Source organism: Haliotis rubra, unplaced genomic scaffold, assembly GCF_003918875.1.
Source record: "Haliotis rubra isolate DU_JTF1 unplaced genomic scaffold, ASM391887v1 Scf243, whole genome shotgun sequence".
NCBI lineage: Eukaryota > Metazoa > Mollusca > Gastropoda > Lepetellida > Haliotidae > Haliotis > Haliotis rubra.
This window is the reverse complement of record NW_025766481.1, coordinates 101998-128495: the sequence shown is the minus strand read 5'-3', so window position 1 is coordinate 128495 and position 26498 is coordinate 101998. Positions and strand designations below refer to the sequence as shown.

Here is a 26498-nt window from a genome sequence, read left to right as displayed (position 1 = left end):
CAAATGTGCAATATTCAAATTAATTCAGATCTTAAATGACCCACCAGTTTCTGTCACGATATTATTTCCAATTGGAAATGCTCTGCTAATTCTCTTGATCAATTACAGATTGCAGATTGCTCACTTTAGGTTGTAACAGTATGAGTGTAGTGTAACACTCAAACAAAACGTGTGGCTTAGAAAAATGAGCTAGCTGAAGTTGCCTGATCCATCCTACCAGCCACCAAATGGCCATTCTTTTATTACCCACAAATATGAGGGAAGCCATTTGGGAGTTGGGCCAGTTTATACCTGGTAGAGTTGCAGCTCATTAGTGATTTCCTTACCTATAGACAGATTGATGCAAACCCAGGCGTGCATATCAGAAGGGGTGCTGTATCCTCTGCTGCTAAACTGTGCAAATACTGCCATGCAGTTGTCAATCAAACCATGTTGACGTCTTTTATTTCTTTGAGAAAGGTGTGGAAGAGAAGATGTATTAGTTATCAGTGTTTAATAGTATCCCAGTGCTTAGTGGCAAGAGGCCAATCTTAGCACTGTTGAGGCTGGACACACTGAGGCAGATATTGAGATGCAGTCCCGGACTGTGATATGTTTGTTTGTATTCCTACATCACCTATTCCTTTACAGTAAGACTCCGAGTTGGAAGGACTGCAGGCTAAGGCTAGTGTGTGAAGGTTTGACTAATATCTGTATGTATCTATATTTACTCTTATACATGCATCATATAGAAAAAAATTCTTAATTTATCCATTGCTGTGCATGGATTAAGACAGAACATGCAATTTCAGTCTATAGGTTCGTTACAGTTATATGTCCCAAGTGAAAGTTTTTATCAAGTTTTTTGTTCTATTCACCTTTAACTGGCGATAATTTATCTCAACACCATGTAACAAAGTCATTAGTGTCAAGTCTGTCATGCCAAAGCTGTATCATCCATGGATTTAATAGTTCAGGTGATCTGATCAATGGTTTATGCAATCATATGTGTATAGAATGGAAAGCAGGGCTGTACTACAGGAATGTGGAACTTTGGTGATAGTCTTACAGAGTAGATAAATTACATAATTATGGTATGTGGATTGAGAAATTTACTCTCCATGCTAAAAGATTTCTGTGTGATTTCAGGGCTAATAGTTTTAATTCTTTTTCAGTAAAATGTGAGGCTGATGAGTGTTAAAGGAAGATGAAAGTTTATAAAATGAATTTGGGTGTAAGACTTAATTATTTAAATACCAACTCTAGTATTTTCAACTCCAAAAATCTTTTATTCATGTTTTCAGTAGACCATATGTACACTATTGGGTATCTAGAAGATGTCTACCATCATTAAGATGGAGTTTAGTGCAATATTTCAAAACACTTAATTGCAATAGATGTAAACATTGCACTGAAAATGATATTGTAGAATTCTTCAGAAGTATTATTTTTTGAGGCGGGACAAATATACTTTCTTGATAAGTTTTATTACATGAATTTTACTTGATAGCTCATATTGTCTCCTAATAATATGACATGAGTGCGAAACCTGTAGTATGTCGGGACCTTCAGTGTACTTGATTACTCCTCTTGTGTGCGGAAGCTGATGAAGATAGTTTACCTTAGGGTTGTAGTATTTAAGGTGGCAGGAGACAAGATGGCATCTCGTCCATCAACATGAAGTACCGATCTGTTCAATGTGCACAGGAGACCAGATGCACCCAGTGTGCTTCTGTCCCTGGGGGTGATTTTCTTGAGATTGTTAAATCCTCAAAAAAAGAAGGAAGTGGTCAAGAAGAGGGTGTGACAGTTTTAACTGTCCAGTAAGTGGAAAGTCCTTTGTATTTCCATACCATGACCTTGAATATTGCCGCTGCATCAACTTTAATGCCATTGTAGTGCCATATCGAGAGGAGGCAGACTGGCTCATTTACTCAGTTCCACTACTACTGACTTTACTGAATGAGTTTAACGTCACATCAGCAATATTTAAACCAATGGTGACGAAACAAATTCTGAATGTGCTGAGCTATATCAACTCACTATCTACCAGGGCCCGGGTGAAGCTAAGAAATTTTCAAAAAGTAATATGTGTTATAATATGTGTTTCATGACGAACATATTTTGTAATTGAACCATATGTAATAATTACACATTGTAATTCAATGTATGTAACATATTTTGTAATTGAACCATATGTAATAATTACACATTGTAATTCAATGTTACATTTACACTAAAAAAATGACATTTGAGAAATGTCATGGGTACTTCTAACTTTGGCTATTTGTATGGTACTGGAGACGTTTAGAGAGATGTTGAAATATGTGTTTAAAAGCAACACGAGGCATGAAAACAGAGGCCATATCGGTATATAGTCTCTGATGAAAAGAAATACATAAGGTATCTGAGTTTAAGGATTTGGTGACATATTCAGGTATTAATATCAACCAATCAAATTCCTTGTAATTTTGATATTGACCTGTATCTGCCCATATTTGGAATTATATGTAATGACAACTGGGAAATTCCGATGTGAGAGTATCTTCTTGTTTCATCACCTTTAGCTCTCTAAACATTCATTCTTCACATGAAGAAATACTTTTGAAATAAACTGTATAAAATTTACAATTTATAACTTCACATATCAGAAATAAATTCAGTGCAGGAGTTTGGACAATTATATTTCTGACAAGAGCTGATGGCTATTCACTATGAAATATTTTTAAAACGCCAGGTTGATTTTTTATATAAATATGTATCTTTATACGTTGTTATTTAGTTTGAAAGAAACAATTCTATCATCCATTACAATCTACGAATACATATGAAGTTCTCAATCTTCACCACTCCATCACCCAGCCCATGCAATAATGTAACTGGCCTTGTGAAAACGAAAGAAGGCAATTATAACGTAAACATTCCCTCTGGATTATGGTAGCCTTAGTCCTGTGGATACACAGAATACATACAGAAAATCAAAAGAAATTTTAGCACTAAGTCATAGCTATTCCTAGTGGTATACCTAGTCTACCCCTGAGTTATCTTCCTTGACCCTGACGTCACTGTATTGTTCTCCTAGAACGTTTCATAATTTTTCTGTATGGTCCACACGCATGATGTGCAGAGAATCGAGTGAAATTTCATTTCAAATCAAGACTTCAATTCTTCATGTATAGATCAGTTACAAATCGCATTCCATTTAATATTCAATCGCATTACAAATTTGCATTTATATTAGATATATTTCCAACGTATTTAGGGTCTGAAGTTTTCCCGCCTTTTGACAAGTATGGCGCAGAGCAAATGTCTGCAATGTCAGAAATTCATGGCGGATGTTGATCCCCACTCTCTGTGTGCTTCCTGTTATAAAGGCTTACTACCTTGCTCAATTTCGGATCGATGCTTATTGTGTCAGGAAATGTCTGAAGAAGATTGGTTGTTGATGGACAAATCTCGTTCCTTAGTTAGGAAGCGTAAACATTCATCGTCATCAGAATGTTCTAAGTCGAAGAAAGTTCAGGGATCTCCGCCTTTATCTATTAATTCTGAACCGAAGTCTCGTTCTAGATCTAAATCAAAATCCTCACCCCAGTTGGATATATCTGCGTTCTCAGAACTTTTGGCGGGATTTAAGTCCGATATCCAAGCGGCCATGGATAAATCTGTACGGGATATGGAGATGAGGAATGACGAAAAATTTAATCGCCTGTCAAAACATTTGGAGGATCCTGTTTTATCCTGCAAGATGGCAGATAGCCACAGTGGCTTGGTGGTCGATGGCAAGAGCCGGGAGCCAAAGTCACTTCCTACGGAAACCAGGGGTGCAATGACTGGGAAAGCTGGTTACCATGCCCTGGCGTGATGTAGGAGGCCGGTCCCCTCAGGGGGAGAAGCCTAGGGCTTCAAGCGACGGCTCCGGATCAGGGGTGACCGTGGCTCAGGCTACACACTCCGCGTCCTTTGTCCCCGGGAGCCAGTCATCCGTGGCTGCTCCCTGTCGCATACAGCCTGCTACCTTCTCCCATGGGGAGACCCGGCTGCAAGCGTTTCACAGGTCTGACTCGGTCCAGACGGCACATGATTCCCGCCCCGGCTTTAGCCTGGCCACTGGGTCGGCTGCTATGGATAACGTTGTATCAACCCAGCAGTCTGATTTGCACGGGCCTAGCGGTTCAGAGGACATGGCTACGGACCCGCAAGGTTATTGTCACAGACAATCTGCCCTTAATTCTGTTAGTGTCTGATGTGACAGACCAGGAGGTTTTCAATGAAAGAAGGGTTGTTGACGGTTCAACCTATGGACATGTCAGCACAGGATTTTAAGCCGGGCTGGTCATTTAAGGAAAAGCTGGAACTTTTGCACGGACTTTATCCTAATACTCTACCACCGCCGTCCGATGAGCAAGAGATAGATATTCCCGTGGACCTCGGATTATCAGGTTGTCTTCCCCCGAAACGGATGCCCAGGCTGTCATTACCACATTCATCATCACTTAAGAAAGTGTTGGAGAATTACAACTTAGGCCTCTCCAAGGCTACCAACTTGAATTCTTTGCCTAGGGTTTCTCATAAACCCATTCATTCCATTCATGATCATGTTATCCCAGCCAATCAACCAAGTTTAGACAAGGACTTTAAACAGTCACAGGATGCTAGAGGCTCTCATGACTATGCACTGTTCTGTACTTTCGAGGATTGTAGGGAATTGGATACGGCAGCCCGTTCGGCGATTGATACTCTATCTTATTCAAACTGGTTTTCTGCGGGAGTTCGTGCCTTGCTCCCACCGGTGTTTCAAGACTATACGGGAGTTAAGAAAGACACTTGGTTTCCATGACTGCTCAAGAGGTGGCGTTAGCGCATTCGTTTCTGGATGTAGTGTATCAGTCCTTAGCTGATGCGATGGTGACTCAAGTGAATATATTTGGCCGACTTACAGCTATTGAGCGGATACAGCTGCTAGATTCAGTGAGGAATTTACCGGATGTTTCAAGGGATTTTCTGTTTCATCAGCCCTTGGAATCGGATAACACCTTTAATGGACAATGTCAAAAGGCTATTGAGGCTAGAGATGCTTTGACGTGGAGGAACTTGAATCAACGTTTGGCGTCGGCTCTTTTATTCCAAAATAGAGGAAGAGCTGACACTAGATCTAGAAGGGGTTCCAGTGTTACGTCTCGTTCTGCTCCATCTTCAACAAGTCGTAGTCAGAATTTTCAGAGGTCTGCATTTGAATGTGCCTCGGATTCAAGAGCGGGTTCAACAAATGTGGCTTTTACTAGAGGCTCATCCTCATCTAGGGGTAGAGGTAGGGGAGGTAGATCTTTTCGTGGATCAAGATCAACTTCCAAGACACAATCTCCAGTAGGGGGCAGGTTGGCCCAATACTTAGACAATTGGAAACTAATAACATCAGACGAGTGGGTCCTGTCTGTCGTGAGCAGGGGGGTTTATTCTTCCTTGGCACAAGCAGCCTCCAGTGACTTGCTTTCCAGAGGGTCGTCGGTTTGTTCTTCAAGGCCAATGTTTAGCGGGGAGCAAACATAGCAATAAATCAGTTACTGGAGAAATGGGCAGTTACAGAACTTCCTCCAGGGGATCAGACATGCGGGTTTTATTCACCGGTATTCCTAGCCCGCAAGAAAGATTCGGACGAAATGCGCATGATAATAGACTTGAAAGTGTTGAACAAGCTATTTTTGAGGAAACCGCCAAAGTTCAGGATGGAATCAATTGCAAACCTACGCACCTTGATTCGTCAGGATTCCAAGTTTATAAGCATAGATCTAAAGGATGCGTATCTTCATATCCCTATTCATCCAAGATCTCGCAAATACCTCAGATTTACGGTGAACGGTCACAGGTTTCAGTTTAGGGTGCTGCCGTTCGGAATATCACTAGCGCCGTAGTTGTTCATGAAAATAATCTCCACGATTCTAGCTTTTCTTCATCAACGAAGGATTGCGATACACGGTTATCTGGACGATTTCTTGGCAAGGAATGTGGTGACAGCGGTTCTCATGAAGCAAACCAACTTTATAATCCACGTGTTTATGCATCTGGGTCTAATAGTTCATCCTACCAAGTCAGAACTGGTCCCTTCCACGAGGATCAAGTTTCTGGGAGCAATCTTGGACTCAAGAGCAGGCCGTATTTATACTCCTCAGGATCGTTGGTTGGAAATATCAACCAAGATAACCAACATGTTACAGAGGCCAGTTGCGTCAGTGCGTTCATGGATGTCCCTTCTAGGATCTCTCACTTCAATCCAGGATTATACTGTAAGAGGAAGACTAAGGTTGAGAATCCCGCAGATCTGGCTCAACCAGTCTTGGATGGTGGACTTCGAACTGCTCATAGCCTGTCCAGACAGCGTCCGAAGGGAGATATTATGGTGGACTGTGGATGTGAATGTGTTGCCAGGAGTTTCATTACGTCCTCATTTACCTCATGCACACATGGACATCTGGCAGATTCAAGGTGTGTGGAATCCGTCAGAGGTGAATCTGCATATAAACTGTCGGGAGATGTTAGCACTGTTAAAAGCGATCCGTTGCTGGGGGAATCGCTTGTACGGGAAGAGTCTCATGTTAGTGTCGTACAATTCTCAGTAGTGGCTTACATCAACAAACAGGGAGGTACCAATTCTCAACAGCTTCTCGGGATCACTCAGGATCTGTATCAAACAGTGGACGCTATAAATTGTTTAATCAGGGCGCGCCACATTCCAAAATTCCAAACATAGATCTGTTTGCGACTTCCAGGAATTTCGAATCCCAACGTTTGTGAGCTCAGTACCGGATCCATTAGCATGGGCAGTCGACACCCTATCCATATCGTGGGAGGGGATGATAGCCTATGCATTTCCTCCGTTCAAACTAATCCCAGAGGTTCTGTTAAAAATTCAACAACACGACTGTCTAGTTTATCTAGTGGCACCAGCGTTGCCTGCCAGACCTTGGTTTCCCACTCTACTGCAGCAAGTGCAAATAGTTGGTGGTTTGAAAATTAGACACTGTTAAATGTTGTTATGCGTTCAAACAGTAAATTTCTTGTCCGCCAAAAAAGCATTGTGTGATGATTCTTTCCATTTGACATCTTTAGGGAAACTCTGGAGGAACAAAATACATCCTGACGGCATAGCAACATTTCAAATGGATTTGTATGCTTATGTATGACATTATTTATTTAATATATAAAATGGCTTGCCATAAATGGAGAAAATTGATTTTCCTCTTTGATGGAAAACAATGCCTTGTGCGGTCATAACTCCACTATGCTTAACACTAGGTCATTGCACCCGTGAAGATCCCGGTTAGAATTGATCTTCAGTAACCCATGCTTGTCGTAAGAGGCAACTAACAAGATTAGGTGGTCAGGCTCGCTGACTCGGTTGACACATGTCATTGTATCCCAATTGTGTAGATCGAGGCTCATGCTGTTGACCACTGGATTGTCTGGTTGATTATTTACAGACCGCCACCATATAGGTGGAATATTGCCGAGTGCGGCATAAAACTAAACTGACTCAACAGGTCATTGTAACTCAGGTCAGGTTGAGTGAATTTGTTCTGGATAAGAACGATATATTTTTGTTGTGTTTTGTATACACTGAATCTAACTATTCAATACATAGTCCGTAACCAGATATGTTCTTGTAGTATCACCTAGTACAAGAAATTATGAAATTGTACAACATGGAAAATGGATGACCCCATCTAATTAGTAAATTAGTTCTTTGATTCTCAAGTCTTATCTTCAGAAGAAATAAAAGTTACTGAAAAATTGACACGCCATTTTAGCTGATGTAATTGGTTTTTTTTGTAGTTGGCAACATCGGAGAAAGACTACATTGGTATGTTGATTGTATGTATCTCATCTAGTCGTGCTCCAAACCAATCGTGCTCCACAACTGCAACATCAACGTAACGCTCTCCCTGACGTCTGTACACAGGGATTCTGCCATCATTGAAATGCAGGTTGAACCTTGATTCATCAGAAAGGATTACCCGAGCCCATCTGTGCGGACCCCAGCGCAAATGTTCATTTGCCCAAATCAGTCTGGCCTGGCGGTGGTGTGATGTAAGATGGGGTCTTACAGCCGGACGACGTGCACGCAATCCGTAGTGACGTAATCGGCAACGTATCATTGATACAGATACACGCCTTCCTGTAGTTTGTTGGAATTCAGTGTTGACTGCTGTAGCTGTGATGTGTCTGCTCCTGAGAACAATCAAACGGATGTGATGTCACCCTGGGCCTACCCGATCTGGGGCGATCTTGGACAGAGTTAGTCTGTTGGAAGCGTAACCAGAGGTTGGATATTGCCTTTTGGGATACCCCAAGACGTCTAGCAACATACCACTGTCATCGTCAATCTTGTAGCAGTGCCATGGCTTGATGCCGTTGATCATTACTGAGACTTTTGCCTCTACCCATGCTTACAAAGAAGATGAATTTCTCCATTGACATCGGGGAAGCAACTACAAACCTTTTTGAAGATGATTTGCACGAGGATCATGCATCACATTGCTGTAAAGCATGCCCAATCTCGTGCATGTGAAGAGCTGCGTTTTGATGTAAAGTTTTGTTAAGAATTCGAAAATTATTACTTTTTTTCGTGCTTTATTCAACTCATAACAAAATTCTTTTCAACGTTGCGAAGATGGTTTACAGTGCAGCAGTTCATGTGTAAACAGTGTTAAATATCTTGCACAATCGAGTTTGGAACTGTTGACTGAAGTTAGTGGCTATGTTTACACTAGTGAGTCTAAACTTTTGATGGGTAGTATATAAAATTCCATGACCAAAACAATTACAAATAAATATGTGTGAGTATGCAAAACATATAAATCACTTTTGTAAAAGTTTTACTGATGAGACTGAATTAAATGTCTGATCACTAAGCTGTGTATATGAAATTGCAACATTGAGTGTTACACGTCATAGGAACTCTGCACACATTGCAGTTATGCCAACGTTTCATCTTCTAACACTTGTGTAAAGGTTAACTGTATGGTGTACTATGCTAAATGAATCTGTGTCTGATGTGAATATTGTTCAAACAAACCCTTCAATGGATAAAAACAACTTATAGTCATCATCTATATAAGAGATGATATGATATTGAACAAAGCACAATGTAGATGATGAAATTAGTTTCATCAGCAAATTTCTAAATGATACGCAAAATATACATTATAATATTGAAACTGTAGGCAGCAGGATATGATTATTGTGGTAATTCCCATTCAACCGACCTTCACTTCAAAGAAATTACCAAATGTGTAGAACAATGTTGATGTAGGACAACAGAACTGTGACCGTTTTTACGAAACAGTGTGTGCTCTCTGGCATTGACACACAGGATTTTGTGAAGGACATTTCCTTGGTTTAGGGATCATTTTTATATAAATTTGTGATGTTAGTAAACAGAAACATACTGATTATCTGTGCTTGTTATTTGTTTTCATTTTTATCCCCCCCGTTGGGCGATATAGTCGACGCCTCGTCTATCCATCCGTCCGTAATCATTTTGTTTCCTGAGCATAACTCAAAAACCGTTTTCTATAAAACTTGGTGGATATATCAAACAGAACCTAAAGTGGTGCCTTTTGCTATTTACAGATTTTGGGCACATAGATAGGTCTGGTGATGTACTGGTGCCTTTTGGTATATTTGGAATTCTGAATAAAATATTTTTTGTGTTCCCATGCCAACAAGTTTGGCTTCGACTGAATTTGGTGTTAGTGCTCCTTTCTGGAGCAGAACTTAAAAACCTTTCAATACTCTCTTTCCATTTTGCCATATGCACACCAAAACATTTGACATAATCATAACTAGTAGACATATAGAACACAGACTAGAATGGCAAAATACACTATTTTGCCATTCGGGGGATATTGATGACTTAATCTTCTTGTTAATTGCTTAATTCATTCTGCAAAACTCTTTCCATACATATTCTAAAAGTAGTGAGCCAAAGTATGCAACAAATAGACAAATGAATTGTTATGAACTTGAGAAAATACTGCACTTTGTAGAATTTCAATTTTTCTTTGTTTACATGTCAAATAGCGCAGACTTCTTCATTTTCACATCTAATATATATACTAGGCACATAAAGAAACTGTGCATACAAAAATTTAAAATATAAATTGATCAACCCTGTGTAGACACATAAGGATAAGTGACACTCAGAGATAAGTGACATGTATCCAACATGCATGCACGTGCCACGTTCAGTGGGTTCGTCCTTGAGACATGCAATACGTTGTTGCACGTGCATTCCGGGAAAGAGAAACAGAGCAAATGAATGCCACACAATACTGTCACTTTGGAAAGCTCAACCCCTGCCCTTGTGATCGTTCAAAAAAGTAAACAGCTATTGAAACGCACAGCATGCCAAGGCTCACGTCTGCACAACGTCATGAGGCCATTGGGATGGTCCGTGGGGGAATGTCTCAACGACAAGTGGCTGCACATTTCCACTGCCACTGGAACACCATTTCTGCACTGGTGAGACGCTACCAGAACACAAATGGCGTCATCGATGCGGCCACGTTCTGGACGTCCACGTGTAACAACGCCAAGACAGGACAGATGGATAAGGGTGATCCATCTTTGCCACAGGTTTCAGACTGCAGTGATGACTGCCCGAACCATCCCAGGACTTCACCGTATCCATCCCAACACAGTTCGACAACGTTTACGTCATCACGGGATCAGACCACGACGTCCCGCCATAATGAGCCTATCCTGACACAACGTCATCGACAAGCTCGCCAAATGTGGTGCCGAAATCATGTCCGCAGACCCTTGTTTTGGTGGAGAAATGTTGTTTTTACAGATGAGTCCAGGTTTAACATTTCCCATAGTGATGGACGTCAACGTGCCTATAGACGCGGTGGAGAACGTTATGCACAGGCCTGTGTCTTGGAGAGGAATCGCTTTGGTGGTGGTTCTTTGACGATTTGGGGTGGAATAACAGCACGCCAAAGAACTCCTTTGGTGATTGTTCAGGGCAACTTAACTGGTGTGGGCTACAGGGATCAGATTCTTCGACCTGTGTCAATTCCTTTTCTGCAACGTCATGGCCCTGGGTTAACATTCCAACAGGACAATGCCCGCCCTCATACGGCAAGGGTTGCTATGGATTTCTTGCAACACCACAGCGTTGACTTACTGCCTTGGCCTGCAAATTCACCGGATCTCTCCCCGATAGAGCATGTTTGGGACGAGATGGATCGACGTCTATGCCGTCTTCCTCATCCGCCAGATAACGTCCTTGACCTTGCAACAGAACTTGAGAGAATCTGGGTGACATCCCACAAGCCTTCCTTGCACGTTTGATAGGCTCTATGTGTCGTTGATGCACTGCTGTTCTCAATGCTGATGGTGGACATACCCGTTATTGAGCTTGTGACATGGTCGTTTGACCCCTGTCCCGCTTGTGGACTCATGACGTCATTGTGATTGACTTTTCAATTGAAATTCTCCCGACTTGTTATGGTCTCATGATCCCTCCATTAAAGTTTATATATACCTTTGACATTGTTATCGTACTTATCAACTGGGATAATATTTTGACAATGCACAGTTTCTTTATGTGGCTAGTATATTTAGTTTGATTTCGTGTAGACACATAGTATTGGTCCAAAGACCATTTGTTATTGAATTCTAAAATATACTAGGAATTCAGTAGTGTCTTATGACCATCCTGGGGAAAACATATGGATTTTGTAAATGCTATCTAATATGGTAGAAAACTCAATTTGGTGTTTGTGTTCGTGTATTTGCCAAATCATCCCAACTGATTCTATGTTTATTGGTGACGATTCTGAAGTATCATTGGTGATTTCAAGAAAACCAGATATCAGTGATCACTAATGTGCTATTTTTTAAATTCAACTCTCTGCATAATTATCCAGTTTTCTCATTTCAAAACATATATGAAATTTGTGATTTTGTATCGATGCATTATCATGAGAGGCAATGACAATCTTGATACTGTTTTGGGACTAATTCAGGACAGCCAAAAAGTCCAAATCTATGTTGTCAAGACATGTGAGACTTTATTGTAATATATATATATGACGCTAACCTGTATTCTTAATCACTACTGTAAATCCTTATTACTTCCGCATTGTACATTGACTTGTCAGGCAATTCATTATTGTATAAGACATTTATAACCTTCATTGGTAATCCCCCTTGGCTGTGTCTGCCATCACATCAACTGGTCAAGGAAGTGCTATTGTTTTTCTGTCTGTCCATTGATGAGTCGTCGCCTGTCCATTGTTGTCAAAAACTGTATATATACTTAGTATGCTCACATCTAGTCCGGTATTCCGACTGTCTGTAGGGACAACCACGAGCAGGAGAATGCCGCTCGTTGGAAATGCCCTGTGGTTGAGCAGGTAATCCGCTTAGTTTGAATTCAACGTATTCCTTCGTCTTGTCAACGTATTGTACGTACACTTCGTCTTTATTATGAGCTAATTCCCCAGCCGACGCGTATACCACGCGTTGACAATACTATCAATGAATCATAATGCCCCTATCCAGCTGTCGTCTTGATGTTCCACCCCACACAGATTTCAGGCCTCAACATTCCAAAAATGTTTTTAGTTAGTGAACCACAAGCAGGAGAGCATGGAGGCCATACTGGACGGGTGCCTGGACATGATCTTGGTGGATCATATATATATTTATACAGTTGCCATACTGCTTGCACTTGTTCTGAAATAACACCAGATGGGCCCAATGCAAACCTAACTTTCGGCTTTATGCATTGATATGTATGCCATACATGAGCAACAGTGAGGTGTATGACAGAATTGCTTTACACATCAATGTGATCATATCTCTAGGTCTCCATGGGGTTTGATGACAGCACGTTTTACTATGTATGCCAGTAGAAATTGTTTTTCATGTTTTTCTCAGTGAAAGTTAAACATTTCAAGACATAATATTTTTTAAAAAAATCAGAATTTTCATGTTTCTTTACAAACACGAGAATAGTTAGTCCACATGATAAGCGTCCATCTGCAGGCCCCCAATCCATTTTATTCAAAAGAATGGAAATTAATGTTGGGTATATCGTGTGTATAGCTACCATGTGCAAAGGAATAATTTTATATGTGATATGAATGCAGCGACTATCATCGTAACAGTGGTCTTCATTGGAATCACCAAACATCTGCTATCAGAGCTGAAAACATTGGCAACCAAAAACATTTGGTCATCTTCATTAAATTCTGCATTTATCTGAACAACTCCAACACTTCCTGTCGACACAGGCTGACAGCAGAGGAGAAGAGAAATGGATAAGTGTTTCAGTCAGCACTTGTCTCCAGAAAATTAATTATGATACATTGAGCTTAACTTTTCATTTCCTTCAAAAGAGATACCTCATCTTCGTCAAAATGGGTTTTGTATCCATATCTATGTTTTTTTATAGAAGTTGAATGGAAATCATCACTAAATGAGTCTTGATGGAATAAGGCTGCCAAACTCCTTCTTTTTCGTTTTGCCTTTGTTGAGTGAATTCGGACGTGCTTTTGAAATTAATGTTAATTCTCCATGTATGAATTAATAAAATGATCAATTAAAGTGTTTTTAAAGGAAATGTTTTTATTTATGCATAAAAGCATAATGGGCATGGTGGGCGAGCTGTCTAAGGCGCCAGGCTAGTGATCCAGCAAGGTTGAGGTGCCGGGATCGATCCAACCTGTGACCTGGTGTAAAAACCTTGGAGTCAACTTTGTGTGCAGACTCATCAGTGTTGTCACAACCCCTAGTGTACAGTACACAACCCTGTGCACTTACGAATCCGTCAGTAAATGACCATATGGTGGCCACATGACTACGTGCAAACACCTAGTTGCGGGTACAGCAACGTTACAGTAAAGCTGTGACTATGCATCCCAGTCCACCCTGGGAAAGCCGCAATAACTTGGTGTAAGAGTTGTACACCCCAGGGAGTTGAGATTGATAATACGATGTGCTGTTGAGATTGACATCCAGTGATCGACGGAAAAAACCCAGCGCCTTGAGCATGTACTAGTTGGGTGGATATGTGCGCTATATAAATATCCTATGATCATAATAATACAGTATCTTGATTAAACTTCACCTTGCAACTGTTTGTTCAAACACAGGACTATGTAACTAAATATTTGACTATAATAACAACATTGAGGCTGAACTTGCAGTTGAGGCGGAAGGCTACCCATTTATTTGTGATAACTGATTTAAGGAATGTCCCATATTAAATACGGAATCCGTGTGCATATGAATGTCAGTTGATCAATGCCATGGGCTTTGTGCATTTAAGTCAAAACTTTGAGACAGATTGAACCAAAGAAATTACTCACCTTGTTGCATGTTTGATAGTGGCCACCACATGTCAAAAACTGTTTTTCCGGAAATGGTGTATTGTCTCAACTACAATTTGCTTTTGACAGATGATACATCCAAAGTTATTTCACTTCTTTTGGCTGGGTGGGGGGGAAGTTTTAGCCTAGTGGTTAAAGCGTTGGCTCGTCATGCCGAAGACCCGGGTTCGAATCCCCACATGGGTACAATGTGTGAAGCCCATTTCTGGTGTCCCCCCGCCGTGATGTTGCTGGAATATTGCTAAAAGCGGCGTAAAACCAAACTCAGTCAGTCAGTCTTTTGGCTGGGTTTCCTACAGTGGCAGTGCTTGTAATCATATTCCGACCATTATCAATTCCCATACTACCTCTTTTTAAGAGAAAACTCACTGGGTTACAATATGGAAGTTATGCTACCAATATGCCTTCATTTTAATATCATTCAAAACGTTTTATCAAAATAGACTGAAGGCCAGTGAAGCACAAACTCCTCTCACTGAATGCGGCAAGCAAATCCAAGTGAGCTTGGGGTTCATAGACAATTGTTTGCAAACAATGCTTCTGAAAACATACAAACATACTGTCCCTTTAAACCCAACTCACCCTTAGTGGCATAGTGGGCATGCTCCAAGCAAACACAGCTGTTGCTACATCATTGTCACAATGATTTGTTTTGTTTTGGCAACATTAAATCATAACTTTGCCACAGAATTGAATTGTATGTATTTTTGAATGTTGCTACAAGGTAACGTCACCAAACCTCATTCCTGCAACATCTCTACAACATTGCATAATTTGAATTATTATCCTCCGCAACGCGTTTTGCAGGGGGTATTAAAATGGACTCTGTCCGTGAGTCCGTGCACATTTGTCTTTTCCGGAGGGGAACTTTAAAACCGTTCAATATTTCTTCACCAAACTTGGCACATAGATTGGTCTGGTGGTGTGCTGGTGCCTTTTGGTAGTTTTTGAATTCTGAATAAAATATTTTTGGCGTTTCCATGGCAACAAGTTTGACTTAGACTGAAGTTGGTGGTAGTGCTCTTTTCCAGAGCAGAACTCTAAAAGCGTTCACTATTTCTTCGTTGAACTTGGTGCATAGATTGGTCTAGTGGTGTACTGGTGCCTTTTGGTAGTTTTGGTATTCTCAATTAAATATTTTTTGGTGTTTCAATGGCAACAAGTTTAACTTGGACTGAAATTGGTGGTAGTTCTCTTTTCCAGAGCAGAACTCTAAAACCGTTCACAATTTCTTCACCAAACTTGGCACATAGATTGGTCTGGTGGTGTGCTGATGCCTTTTGGTAGTTTTGGTATTCAGAATAAAATATTTTTGGCGTTTCCATGGCAACAAGTTTGACTTAGACTGAAACTGGTGATAGTGCTCCTTTCTGGAGCAGAACTTGTAAAACCTTTCAATACTCTCCTTCCACTTTTCTATATACACACCAAAACATTTGACATAATCATAACTGTTAGACATATTCATGAAGAGTATTTTGCCATTGTGGGGGATATTGATGACTTTGTCTTCTTGTTGCAGATTTTAACATTCCTGCCATATTTTCTCAACACCACTTGACATGGCTGATACCCATTTGAAGTTTGTGCTAATTTCCATTTAGATAATTTCGATTTAGTGATATCTTCTGAGTGCTGTCTCTGTGTACTATTGTTGTCATCTGTTTTGAATATTTGAATTGATTTCCTTTTTCCATTAAGGCTGTGTTGGTTTTTTATTCAGCAGTTTACAGATGTTTTTCATGGAAACGTCAGGTTGATGGATACAAAATGATAACACGTGGTTGCCCATATTTAAAAAATAGGATATCTTGTGTTGGACATATCACTTTAAACAATAGTTGCCTGTTCTTTTGTCATTCAAAATCACATCAAACACTAGTAACATCTCAACATGCTAAAGGTGTTTTTTCCTCTTCTGGGTGACTTTCAGTGTGTTGAGACAGTTGTCATATATTTGTTGAGTAATGCTTTTGCAGCTGTCGAACAACATCACCTGTTGATGTGTCACCCCCATAATGTAGAAGGAAGTTTTGGAGACTCACACTATTGTCCAGCTTTCTTTGCAATGTTAGGCTTCCTGGTACATTCAGACAAGTTCGAACCTCAGTGAAAGTACATTCAGAAGTACATTGGGGCAATTTTTAACACAATTGCTGGTATTGTTTATCCTATGGAGGATTGTTACCTGGATGTTTGAACTCTGATCATGGACTATTAGCAAACTGCTCACAACCTCAGGAACTGGATTTCACTGGATTCCTATCTGATTGTCACCTGTTTACAGACACAACACTCACAGGAAGGGGAATATTTCTGGACATGATCACATCAGGACTCTGGAACCTGGCTGTGCCTGCACATATCAACCTACTGGCGTTAAAAGCTATCATTCTTGCTATCCAGTCACTATGGTTCAGGAATTCCTCAGTTCTCGTTGCCATGGACAACCATACACCAGTTGATGGAACTTACATAAGAATTGTATGACTTTGTTGACAGTATTCCTGAGAAATTCAACATACTACATGTTCTATTGTGACCAGACAAGATTCTAACGATGGAAAGGACTCTTCATCTGGAAGCCTTCAGCTATAATATAGCTCTTACTTGGGAACAGCTTCACATGGACCCATTTGCAAAATCCCTGAACAATCAGCTGCCAACATATATCAGTCCAGTCGAAGATGGATGCCATGTCAGTGGAACATTATAGCATACACCTTTCCATAAACAACAATGATCCCCCAATTCTGGTGATAATGAGAAATCACAGAATGATACTTTACCTAGTGGTACCCACATGGATGGTTCCTAGATTTTTCTCTCAGTCCCAGCAGAACAACTTCTTTGGCTGCTCCTCTGGACAACACTACTCAGGCAGCTGGAAACTGACAGATTCCTCCACAATCTATAGTAGCTCCACCCACACACGTCTGGAGACTATCCACCAACACCTCGTTAGAGTTGGATTTTACGCAGTCGGTTAGACCTTCAACATCTGATTTGTATGACTTTAAATGGAACCGATTCCGACTCAGAAACAGATTTGCCAACACTACTGTAACTGAAATTCTTCAAAGGTATGTACTGCCGTAACTGTTCAAGTGGTTGCAAACTTCTTTTTGCGCCTATCGAAGGAACACCACTGGTCCATTCTTTTGAGATTGAGGATATCCCAAAACACCATATCTCTACCATGTGGGATTTATCTGTAGTACCTTCAGAACTCCTTCACCATCCATTTGATCCAATGAAAGGGTCATTGTATCATCATGCTTGGAAAACTATATTTCTCCAGGATATCATCTGATTTGTTCACATTCTTTTGTCTGCGCAGTGTCACTGAAGATCTACATGGTCTTCATGATCATTGCTGCCCAGTCTGTTTTTTTGGCCTATGCAAGGGTTTGTCGCTTCCCTTAGGGTTTGATACCTTGGATGGTACAACTACCTGGACAAGCAGCCACACTTCAGTGAGTTACCTCTTACCTCACACCTGAGATCGTTCTTGTGAATGCATTGGGTCCTTCATGTTGCATACCCTGACTATAACACCTAAAAATGTAGACAAGGATTATCTTCGGTGATCAGAGAGGGGAGGTTCTGAATTGTGCATAATGATACAGGTAAGCAAAGGGAATACCCTTCAGTGTAACTGGGATTCCCAGATAGTCCATATGTAGTGCAGACATTAGTCAGCTTTGGTGAGCATGGCTGAAATCATTGGGACATGAATGCTATAACATGTCACAAGTTCAGTAAGTCAGAATGCAGGAGTTACAGTGGCCACAATAAAATTGACTTTTTATCAATACAAGCAAAATGATTTTAATTCTCTTACTTCCTGTCACCTGCTATGCTGATGTTCAGACACAACTGTAGCTTTATCATGTTCATCCATTCATTCTTATATGATTATAGTTATCTCCTGCAACGCCTTTTGCGGGGGCTATTAAAATAGACTCCGTCCATCCATCCGTGCACATTCGTCTTTTCTGAACCAGAACATAAAAACTGTTCAAAATTTCTTCACCAAACTTGACACATAGATAGGTCTGGTGGTGTACTGGTGCCTTTTGGATTTCTGAATAAATTATTTTTTGCATTTCCATGGCAACAAGTTTTACTTTCGACTGAAATTGGTGTTGGTCCTCTTTTTTGGTGCAGAACTTTAAAACCATTCAATGTTTCTTCACCAAACTTGGGATATAGATAGGTCTGGTGGTGAACTGGTTTCTTTTGTTGACAGTTTTAGATTTCTGAAAATATTTTTTTTTTTAGGTTTCCATGGCAATAAGTTTGACTTGACTGAATTTGGTGGTAGTGCTCCTTTCTGGAGCAGAACTTGAAAACCCTTCAGTACTCTCCTTCCACTTTGCTATATAGTCGCTGACTTGGTTGACACATTTCATCATGCCCCTTTCTGGTGTCCCCAACTGTGATATTGCTGGAACATTGCTAAAAGTGGCGGAAAACCATACTCACTCACTCATTTGGTTCTTTGATTAGCCATGACTTCGGTAAACTTAAATTTCTTTCCTTGGAATGATGGTATCAGCACAGAAAGTACTTAACTGGTAATGAATGTGAGGAAAAGCAAAAGAATTATCAAAGGAAACACCATTGTCAGTATAGCCATTAGGGGTGGGTATTGCAGAGAATTTTCATATTGCGATATATTGCGATGCGGAAGCATATATTGCGATATGTCTTGCAATATATTGCAAGGATTATGTTTTTAACAAAAACTACTTATAATCGAGTTAATGCTTGATTATAAAGCAAAAACACAACAAAATCACTATGACTGATTAACCTTTTATAAAAACTCTTAAGCATGACAAAATACAAATTTAAGTAACATTTGGCACTAATGAAACAGGGACAAGAACAATTAAAAAAAACGGAAATATCCGAAGATTTCCGAGCGTTACAAAGTTTTCCGAATGCATGTCAAAATACCGGTTTTCGATCAGCGTATCGCAATACGTATCGTTTTCATGTCTGAACCGGTAAATACCGGTTATATTGCGCAGCCCTAATAGCCATATAGCGGGGTAAGGGGTGGTATTGTTCAAAGAAGACCTGAACGCCTGCTGGGGTGTGAGCTGTGACTTGCGCCACAAGTCTTTGCTCCAATATATATTTGGTTTTGTTTTGTTTTCACCCTGTAACATATTAATAACAATAATCAATAAAACAGTCTTATCACATCTGTAGTAATACAGTAGATTACACATAAAAGTTACAATTACTGATAATGGTCATATATACCTATCACAATATATTCATTGTAATACAAATTACTTGAATGCATCAATTCCAAGAAAAACATAAGTAATAAACACATAATATATGCAAAATTAATATCTCAACACTCAGGCAGAAATGGCTCATAATATGCACATCTCTAAGACTGTCTATCCAGTTAATACAGCCACAAAGTACTCTTAAAATAATCACCTTATTGTTTCATCATTGACACTGAAGCTGTCAAAGTGCTTGTGATTTGTGATTGATATTCATCAAATATTTAAGAGAGAAGTGTTTGTCAAAAGAGGTATTCCACACTATGTAAAGAGTGGTACAGCATGGAAGATTTCACAGAGGTCAGCTTCATACCCTATTGATTAGACTTCCTCTTGACTGAGGATTCCGGACTTGACACTTGCCATGTTTAGAGAGTATGGCCACACATCAAGTTGGAGGATTTTCTCCTCTTGATGGAGCCTGTTTTTGACACATTCGTGTTGGTAATTGTAATAAGATTGGTTCAGTGGGCTTAGCATGGAGGAGTGTTCCAATCTGTTCAAACAACAAGAGTTTAGGCATAACATGAGTTGCCAGAGTTGCAAACTTTGAACATGCTGTAGAATTTGGCTGGTTCAGGAGCAAAAACAATATCAGTTGAATTATGCCACTGGCTTTCATGAATATTTTGTTGTATTCAGAATGATACTTTTGAATGATTTGGTCTGTAATAGTTACATGCATAGTTAAGGGTTGACATGTATAATTAAACATTATGTTTGCCCATAAACAGTACATGACAAAGAAACATATATGAATAATGTACTGTAATAGTGTAGTTGTGAACATTGTAGCACATACTGTACTTATACTGTGAAACTATTAAATCTATGGTTATTACTGTAGATATAAACACTGGAAAATAATGTAGGTATGTACACTACACAGTAATTTTGGGAACTGTGGGGAATATTGTACATATGAACACTGTGTTATACACTGTAGATATAACACTGTGGTATATACTGTAGATATGAACACTGTGGTATATACTGTAGATATGAACACTGTGATGTACACTAGATATGAACACTGTGGTAAACACTCTAGATATGAACACTGTGGTATATATTGTTGATATGAACACTGTGGTATACACTCTAGATATGAACACTGTGGTATATACTCTACATATGAACACTGTGGTATACACTCTACATATGAACACTGGTATATACTGTACATATGAACACTGTGGTATACACTCTACATATGAACACTGTGGTATACTCTCTACATATGAACACTGTGGTATATACTGTACATATGAACACTGTGCTATACGCTCTAGATATGAACACTATGATATACACTCTAGATATGAACACTGTCTTGTATACTCTAGATATGAACACTGTGGTGTACACTCAATATATGAAAACTGTGGCATTCGCTCTAGATATGAACACTGTGGTATATACTGTACATATGAACACTGTGGTATAATGATATAACACTGTGGTATTCACCGTAGATATGAACACTGGTATATACTGTGGATATAACACTGTGGTGTACACTGTAGATATGAACACTGTGGTATATGCTGTAGATATGAACACTGTGGTATATACTGTAGATATGAACACTGTGGTATATACTGTAGGTATGAACACTGTGGTATATACTGTAGATATGAACACTGTGGTATATACTGTAGATATGAACACTGTGGTATATACTGTAGGTATGAACACTGTGGTATATGCTGTAGATATGAACACTGTGGTATATACTGTAGATATGAACACTGTGGTATATACTGTAGGTGAGTGAGTGAGTGAGTGAGTTTAGTTTTACGCCGCACTCAGCAATATTCCAGCTATATGGCGGCGGTCTGTAAATAATCGAGTCTGGACCAGACAATCCAGTGATCAACAGCATGAGCATCGATCTGCGCAATTGGGAACCGATGACATTTGTCAACCAAGTCAGCGAAACTGACCACCCGATCCCGTTAGTCGCCTCTTACGACAAGATAGTCGCCTTTTTATGGCAAGCACATGGGTTGCTGAAGACCTATTCTACCCCGGATCTTCACGGGTCATATACTGTAGGTATGAACACTGTGGTATATACTGTAGATATAACACTGTGGTTCATATTATTGATGTGAACCCTTGATATATACTGTACATATGAACACTGTGCTATACGCTCTAGATATGAACACTATGATATACACTCTAGATATGAACACTGTCTTGTATACTCTAGATATGAACACTGTGGTGTACACTCAATGTATGAAAACTGTGGCATTCGTTCTAGATATGAACACTGTGGTATATACTGTACATACGAACACTGTGGTGTACACTGTAGATATGAACACTGTGGTATATGCTGTAGATATGAACACTGTGGTATATACTGTAGGTATGAACACTGTGGTATATACTGTAGATATGAACACTGTGGTATATACTGTAGATATGAACACTGTGGTATATACTGTAGGTATGAACACTGTGGTATATGCTGTAGATATGAACACTGTGGTATATACTGTAGATATGAACACTGTGGTATATACTGTAGGTATGAACACTGTGGTATATACTGTAGATATAACACTGTGGTTCATATTATTGATATGAACCCTTAGGTAATTACTCAAAATATTATCTCAGATTCTGAAGTACATATTGTAGTTGTGAAAGCTGTAGTACACATTATAAGTATGAACTTGGAAGAACATACTGTAGATATGAACACTTTGATACATACTTTTGATATGAATATTTTGGAACATGCTGTAGATAAAAATGATGTAATGTACTTTGAGTAACTCATTATCCTTGTATAATTTCAGGTATTGGAGGAGTTTTGCTTCCGCTTTGCTCTGAACCACATGACAGCTGTCACCCAGACTGAAGCTTTCACCAAGTTGGATGAGTGTGTTGTCAAAGAGTTCATTCGAAAGGCAGCTCTGGCGGGGGCTTTCAAGTACTGAGTTAAAGCCGCACTGCACATATGATGCTGGAGACTGGAATGAGTCAAGTGACTACAGAAGAGTTTAGGCTGTTGTTGAATTCTGAGCTGATCATTGTCTCATGTCTGAAGGCCAAAACTCAATGATGTGATCAAGATTTGGGAGTAGCAACCCATTGCATATGTTGTACAATTTTATTGTAACAGATCTCAGATGAAGCCCCAAATTAAACCCTGGCTGCTTGTTGAAGTGATACCTGACAGTGTTAATTAGTTAACCCCATGAGCAACAACTTGGTGATTGGATTTAGGGTGCTATACAAATGGACTTATTATTATTTATTATTACTGGTTGCTACACATCTTGTTGGGTGAGCTTTGCTGAATGAACCCTAGAAGGTAATTGCCACAACTCAAGTCTGCAAGACTGCTGAAAAAAGGTGCTTACATAATCACTTGCATTGCCAGTCTGTTGTTTTTAAATACTGCATATGAACTGTTGTAGTTTAGATTCACACTCTATTAGTTTTGTCAATGCTGTCAGTGTATGTGATAATGGAATCTATTAGTTTTGTGGCATGCAAAGCATCAATGGAAGATGTAAGTATAATTGTCAGATTCACTTTTGATTTAGTATGTCTTATAAATGAAAAGAACAGTGTTGGGACCATATCATGCAGAATGTATGTCTGGTGCATGCGACTTCAGGATTTGTCATTTGTATATATCTGTAGCTGTAGTTCGAATGGAATTTGGTGATGCATTTGAATTATGGACCATGGGTTCATGTATTTGTAACTAGCTACAGACAGGAACACAAAGAATATGAGAATAAGATCCTATATCCAGGTTAGACTCGGTAGTGATTTACTTCTGTATAAAATTCAGACTGATGCTGGTTAGGGAAAGTGAAGCAGCAGGACTGTTTTCTAAATATGAACTGCGAGGTTTGCAATGACAAATAATAACAAAATCATTTACTGATATGTTTTCATGCATTTGATCAAACAGTTCATAAAAGTTTATTGATATGTGCAGAACCTCATGAAGATATTCTTAACTGAAGATATTAAAATATCCAGTTATGAAGGATCTATAAAGGATTTGTTAATATGATGACATGCTACTTCATGAGATGGAAATAATACATTTTTATGCATAAAACATTTTAAAATATATTTTACACAATATTCAAACAATACATTTTAGACATGTTATGCTATATGTATGTATTTGTCATGATACTCAATGAACTAAAAAGGGGAGATCATGGTTACATGCATCTTGTAAAGGTACTAAAGTCCATGCTGCAAAATGTTTCTTGAAATGATTGAAGTTAGACTTATTGGAGTAGTCAGAGGAGCTGCTGGGCTACACGTCAGGCTTGATGGAGTAGTCAGAGGAGCTGCTGGGCTTCATGTCAGGCTTGTTGGAGTAGTCAGAGGAGCTGCTGGACCTCCATGTCAGGCTTGTTGGAGTAGTCTGAGGAGCTGCTGGGCTTCCATGTCAGGCCTGTAGTCAGAGGAGCTGCTGGGCTTCATGTCAGGCTTGATGGAGTAGTCAGAGGAGCTGCTGGACTTCATATCAGGCTTGATGGAGTAGTCAGAGGAGCTGCTGGGCTTCATGCCTGGCTTGTTGGAGTAGTCAGAGGATTGCTTGGCACCATGTCAGGCTTGTTGGAGTAGTCAGAGGATCTGCTCGGCTCCATGTCAGGCTTGATCGAGTAGTCAGAGGAGCTGCTGGGCTCCACATCAGGCTTGATGGAGTAGTCAGAGGAGCTGCCTGGCTTCATGTCAGGCTTGTTGGAGTAGTCTGAGGAGCTGCTGGGCTTCCATGTCAGGCCTGTAGTCAGAAGAGCTGCTGGGCTCCATGTCAGGCTTGATGGAGTAGTCAGAGGAGCTGCTGAGGTTCATGTCAGGCTTGTTGGAGTAGTCAGAAGAGCTGCTGGGCTTCCATGTCAGGCTTGTTGGAGTAGTCAGAGGAGCTGCTGAGGTTCATGTCAGGCTTGTTGGAGTAGTCAGAGGAGCTGCTGAACTTCCATGTCAGGCTTGTTGGAGTAGTCAGAGGAGCTGCTGGGCTTCATTTCAGGCTTGTTGGAGTAGTCAGAGGAGCTGCTGGGCTTCCATGTCAGGCCTGTAGTCAGAGGAGCTGCCTGGCTTCATGTCAGGCTTGCTGGAGTAGTCTGAGGAGCTGCTGGGCTTCCATGTCAGGCCTGTAGTCAGAGGAGCTGCTGGGCTTCATGTCAGGCTTGTTGGAGTAGTCAGAAGAGCTGCTGGGCTCCATGTCAGGCTTGATGGAGTAGTCAGAGGAGCTGCTGAGGTTCATGTCAGGCTTGTTGGAGTAGTCAGAAGAGCTGCTGGGCTTCCATGTCAGGCTTGTTGGAGTAGTCAGAGGAGCTGCTGAGGTTCATGTCAGGCTTGTTGGAGTAGTCAGAGGAGCTGCTGAACTTCCATGTCAGGCTTGTTGGAGTAGTCAGAGGAGCTGCTGGGCTTCATTTCAGGCTTGTTGGAGTAGTCAGAGGAGCTGCTGGGCTTCCATGTCAGGCCTGTAGTCAGAGGAGCTGCCTGGCTTCATGTCAGGCTTGTTGGAGTAGTCTGAGGAGCTGCTGGGCTTCCATGTCAGGCCTGTAGTCAGAGGAGCTGCTGGGCTTCATGTCAGGCTTGTTGGAGTAGTCAGAAGAGCTGCTGGGCTCCATGTCAGGCTTGATGGAGTAGTCAGAGGAGCTGCTGAGGTTCATGTCAGGCTTGTTGGAGTAGTCAGAAGAGCTGCTGGGCTTCCATGTCAGGCTTGTTGGAGTAGTCAGAGGAGCTGCTGAGGTTCATGTCAGGCTTGTTGGAGTAGTCAGAGGATTGCTTGGCTCCATGTCAGGCTTGTTGGAGTAGTCAGAGGAGCTGCTGAACTTCCATGTCAGGCGGACCGCTTCCGTGGTGTAGTGGTTAGAGCGTCCGCCCGGAGAGCGGAAGGTCGCGGGTTTGATCCCCGACCGCGTCATACCAAAAGACGTTAAAATATGGTACTTGTTGGTCCCTGCCTGGCGCTCGGCATTAATGGGTACAACAAGGACTGGTCGGCTCGGAGTCAGTATAATGTGTCTGAGTGGGGTATTCATGCTTCACTGCGGCATGGTATCTCAGTGGGCTAGCACTATAAAACCAGCTTAAGTCTGGGCTAGTACAAGCGGCCGCACATACACATACACTCGCACGCATGTCGTCATATGAGCGAAATATTCTCAAGCACGACGTTAAACCCAATTTCACCTCACCTCACCTCCATGTCAGGCTTGTTGGAGTAGTCAGAGGAGCTGCTGGGCTTCATTTCAGGCTTGTTGGAGTAGTCAGAGGAGCTGCTGGGCTCCACGTCAGGCTTGCTGGAGTAGTCAGAGGGGCTCCTGGACTTCATGTCAGGCTTGATGGAGTAGTCAGAGGAGCTGCTTGGCTTCATGTCTGGCTTGTTGGAGTAGTCAGAGGATTGCTTGGCTCCATGTCAGGCTTGTTGGAGTAGTCAGAAGAGCTGCTGGGCTCCATGTCAGGCTTGATAGAGTAGTGTTGGAGTAGTCAGAGGAGCTGCTGGACTTCATGTCAGGCTTGTTGGAGTAGTCAGAGGAGCTGCTGGGCTTCATGCCTGGCTTGTTGGAGTAGTCAGAGGATTGCTGGGCACCATGTCAGGCTTGTTGGAATAGTCAGAAGAGCTGCTGGGCTCCATGTCAGGCTTGATGGAGTAGTCAGAGGAGCTGCTGGGCTCCACATCAGGCTTGATGGAGTAGTCAGAGGAGCTGCTGGGCTTCATGTCAGGCTTGTTGGAGTAGTCAGAGGAGCTGCTGGACTTCCATGTCAGGCTTGTTGGAGTAGTCTGAGGAGCTGCTGGGCT

At 40.9% G+C, this 26498-nt stretch overlaps 2 protein-coding genes across 5 annotated transcripts in view; one reads left to right on the top strand and one right to left on the bottom strand.

The window, feature by feature from the left end:
* Positions 1 to 24084, top strand: part of LOC124278882 (RCC1 and BTB domain-containing protein 1-like) — a 145760-nt gene extending 121676 nt beyond the window's left edge. For 3 of the 4 annotated variants that reach the window (XM_046714664.1, XM_046714663.1, XM_046714667.1), the window contains exon 15: positions 22510 to 24084. In XM_046714664.1, the coding sequence (XP_046570620.1) occupies positions 22510 to 22650 (141 nt within the window). In that variant the 3' untranslated portion in view covers positions 22651 to 24084. The remainder of the gene's footprint in view (positions 1 to 22509) is intronic. The other variant, XM_046714669.1, reaches the window with a different exon arrangement.
* Positions 24085 to 24249: 165 nt separating this feature from the next.
* Positions 24250 to 25365, bottom strand: LOC124278910 (serine-rich 25 kDa antigen protein-like). Its single transcript, XM_046714742.1, has 3 exons — positions 25253 to 25365; positions 24802 to 25002; positions 24250 to 24505 (listed from the first exon to the last, which is right to left on the bottom strand). The coding sequence occupies exons 1-3, from the start codon at positions 25363 to 25365 to the stop codon at positions 24250 to 24252; spliced, it is 570 nt and encodes a 189-aa protein (XP_046570698.1).
* Positions 25366 to 26498: the final 1133 nt, after the last annotated feature.

Excerpts from the sequence above, each read along its gene's own strand:
- LOC124278910 (XM_046714742.1), bottom strand. The coding sequence starts at position 25,365 with ATGAACCTCAGCAGCTCCTCTGACTACTCCATCAAGCCTGACATGGAG. Across the intron at positions 25,003-25,252 it reads AGCAGCTCCTCTGACTACAG|CCTGACATGGAAGCCCAGCA; the intron begins GCCTGACATGGA and ends TACTCCAACAAG. Across the intron at positions 24,506-24,801 it reads CAGCTCCTCAGACTACTCCA|CCTGACATGGAGCCCAGCAG; the intron begins GCAAGCCTGACA and ends TACTCCATCAAG.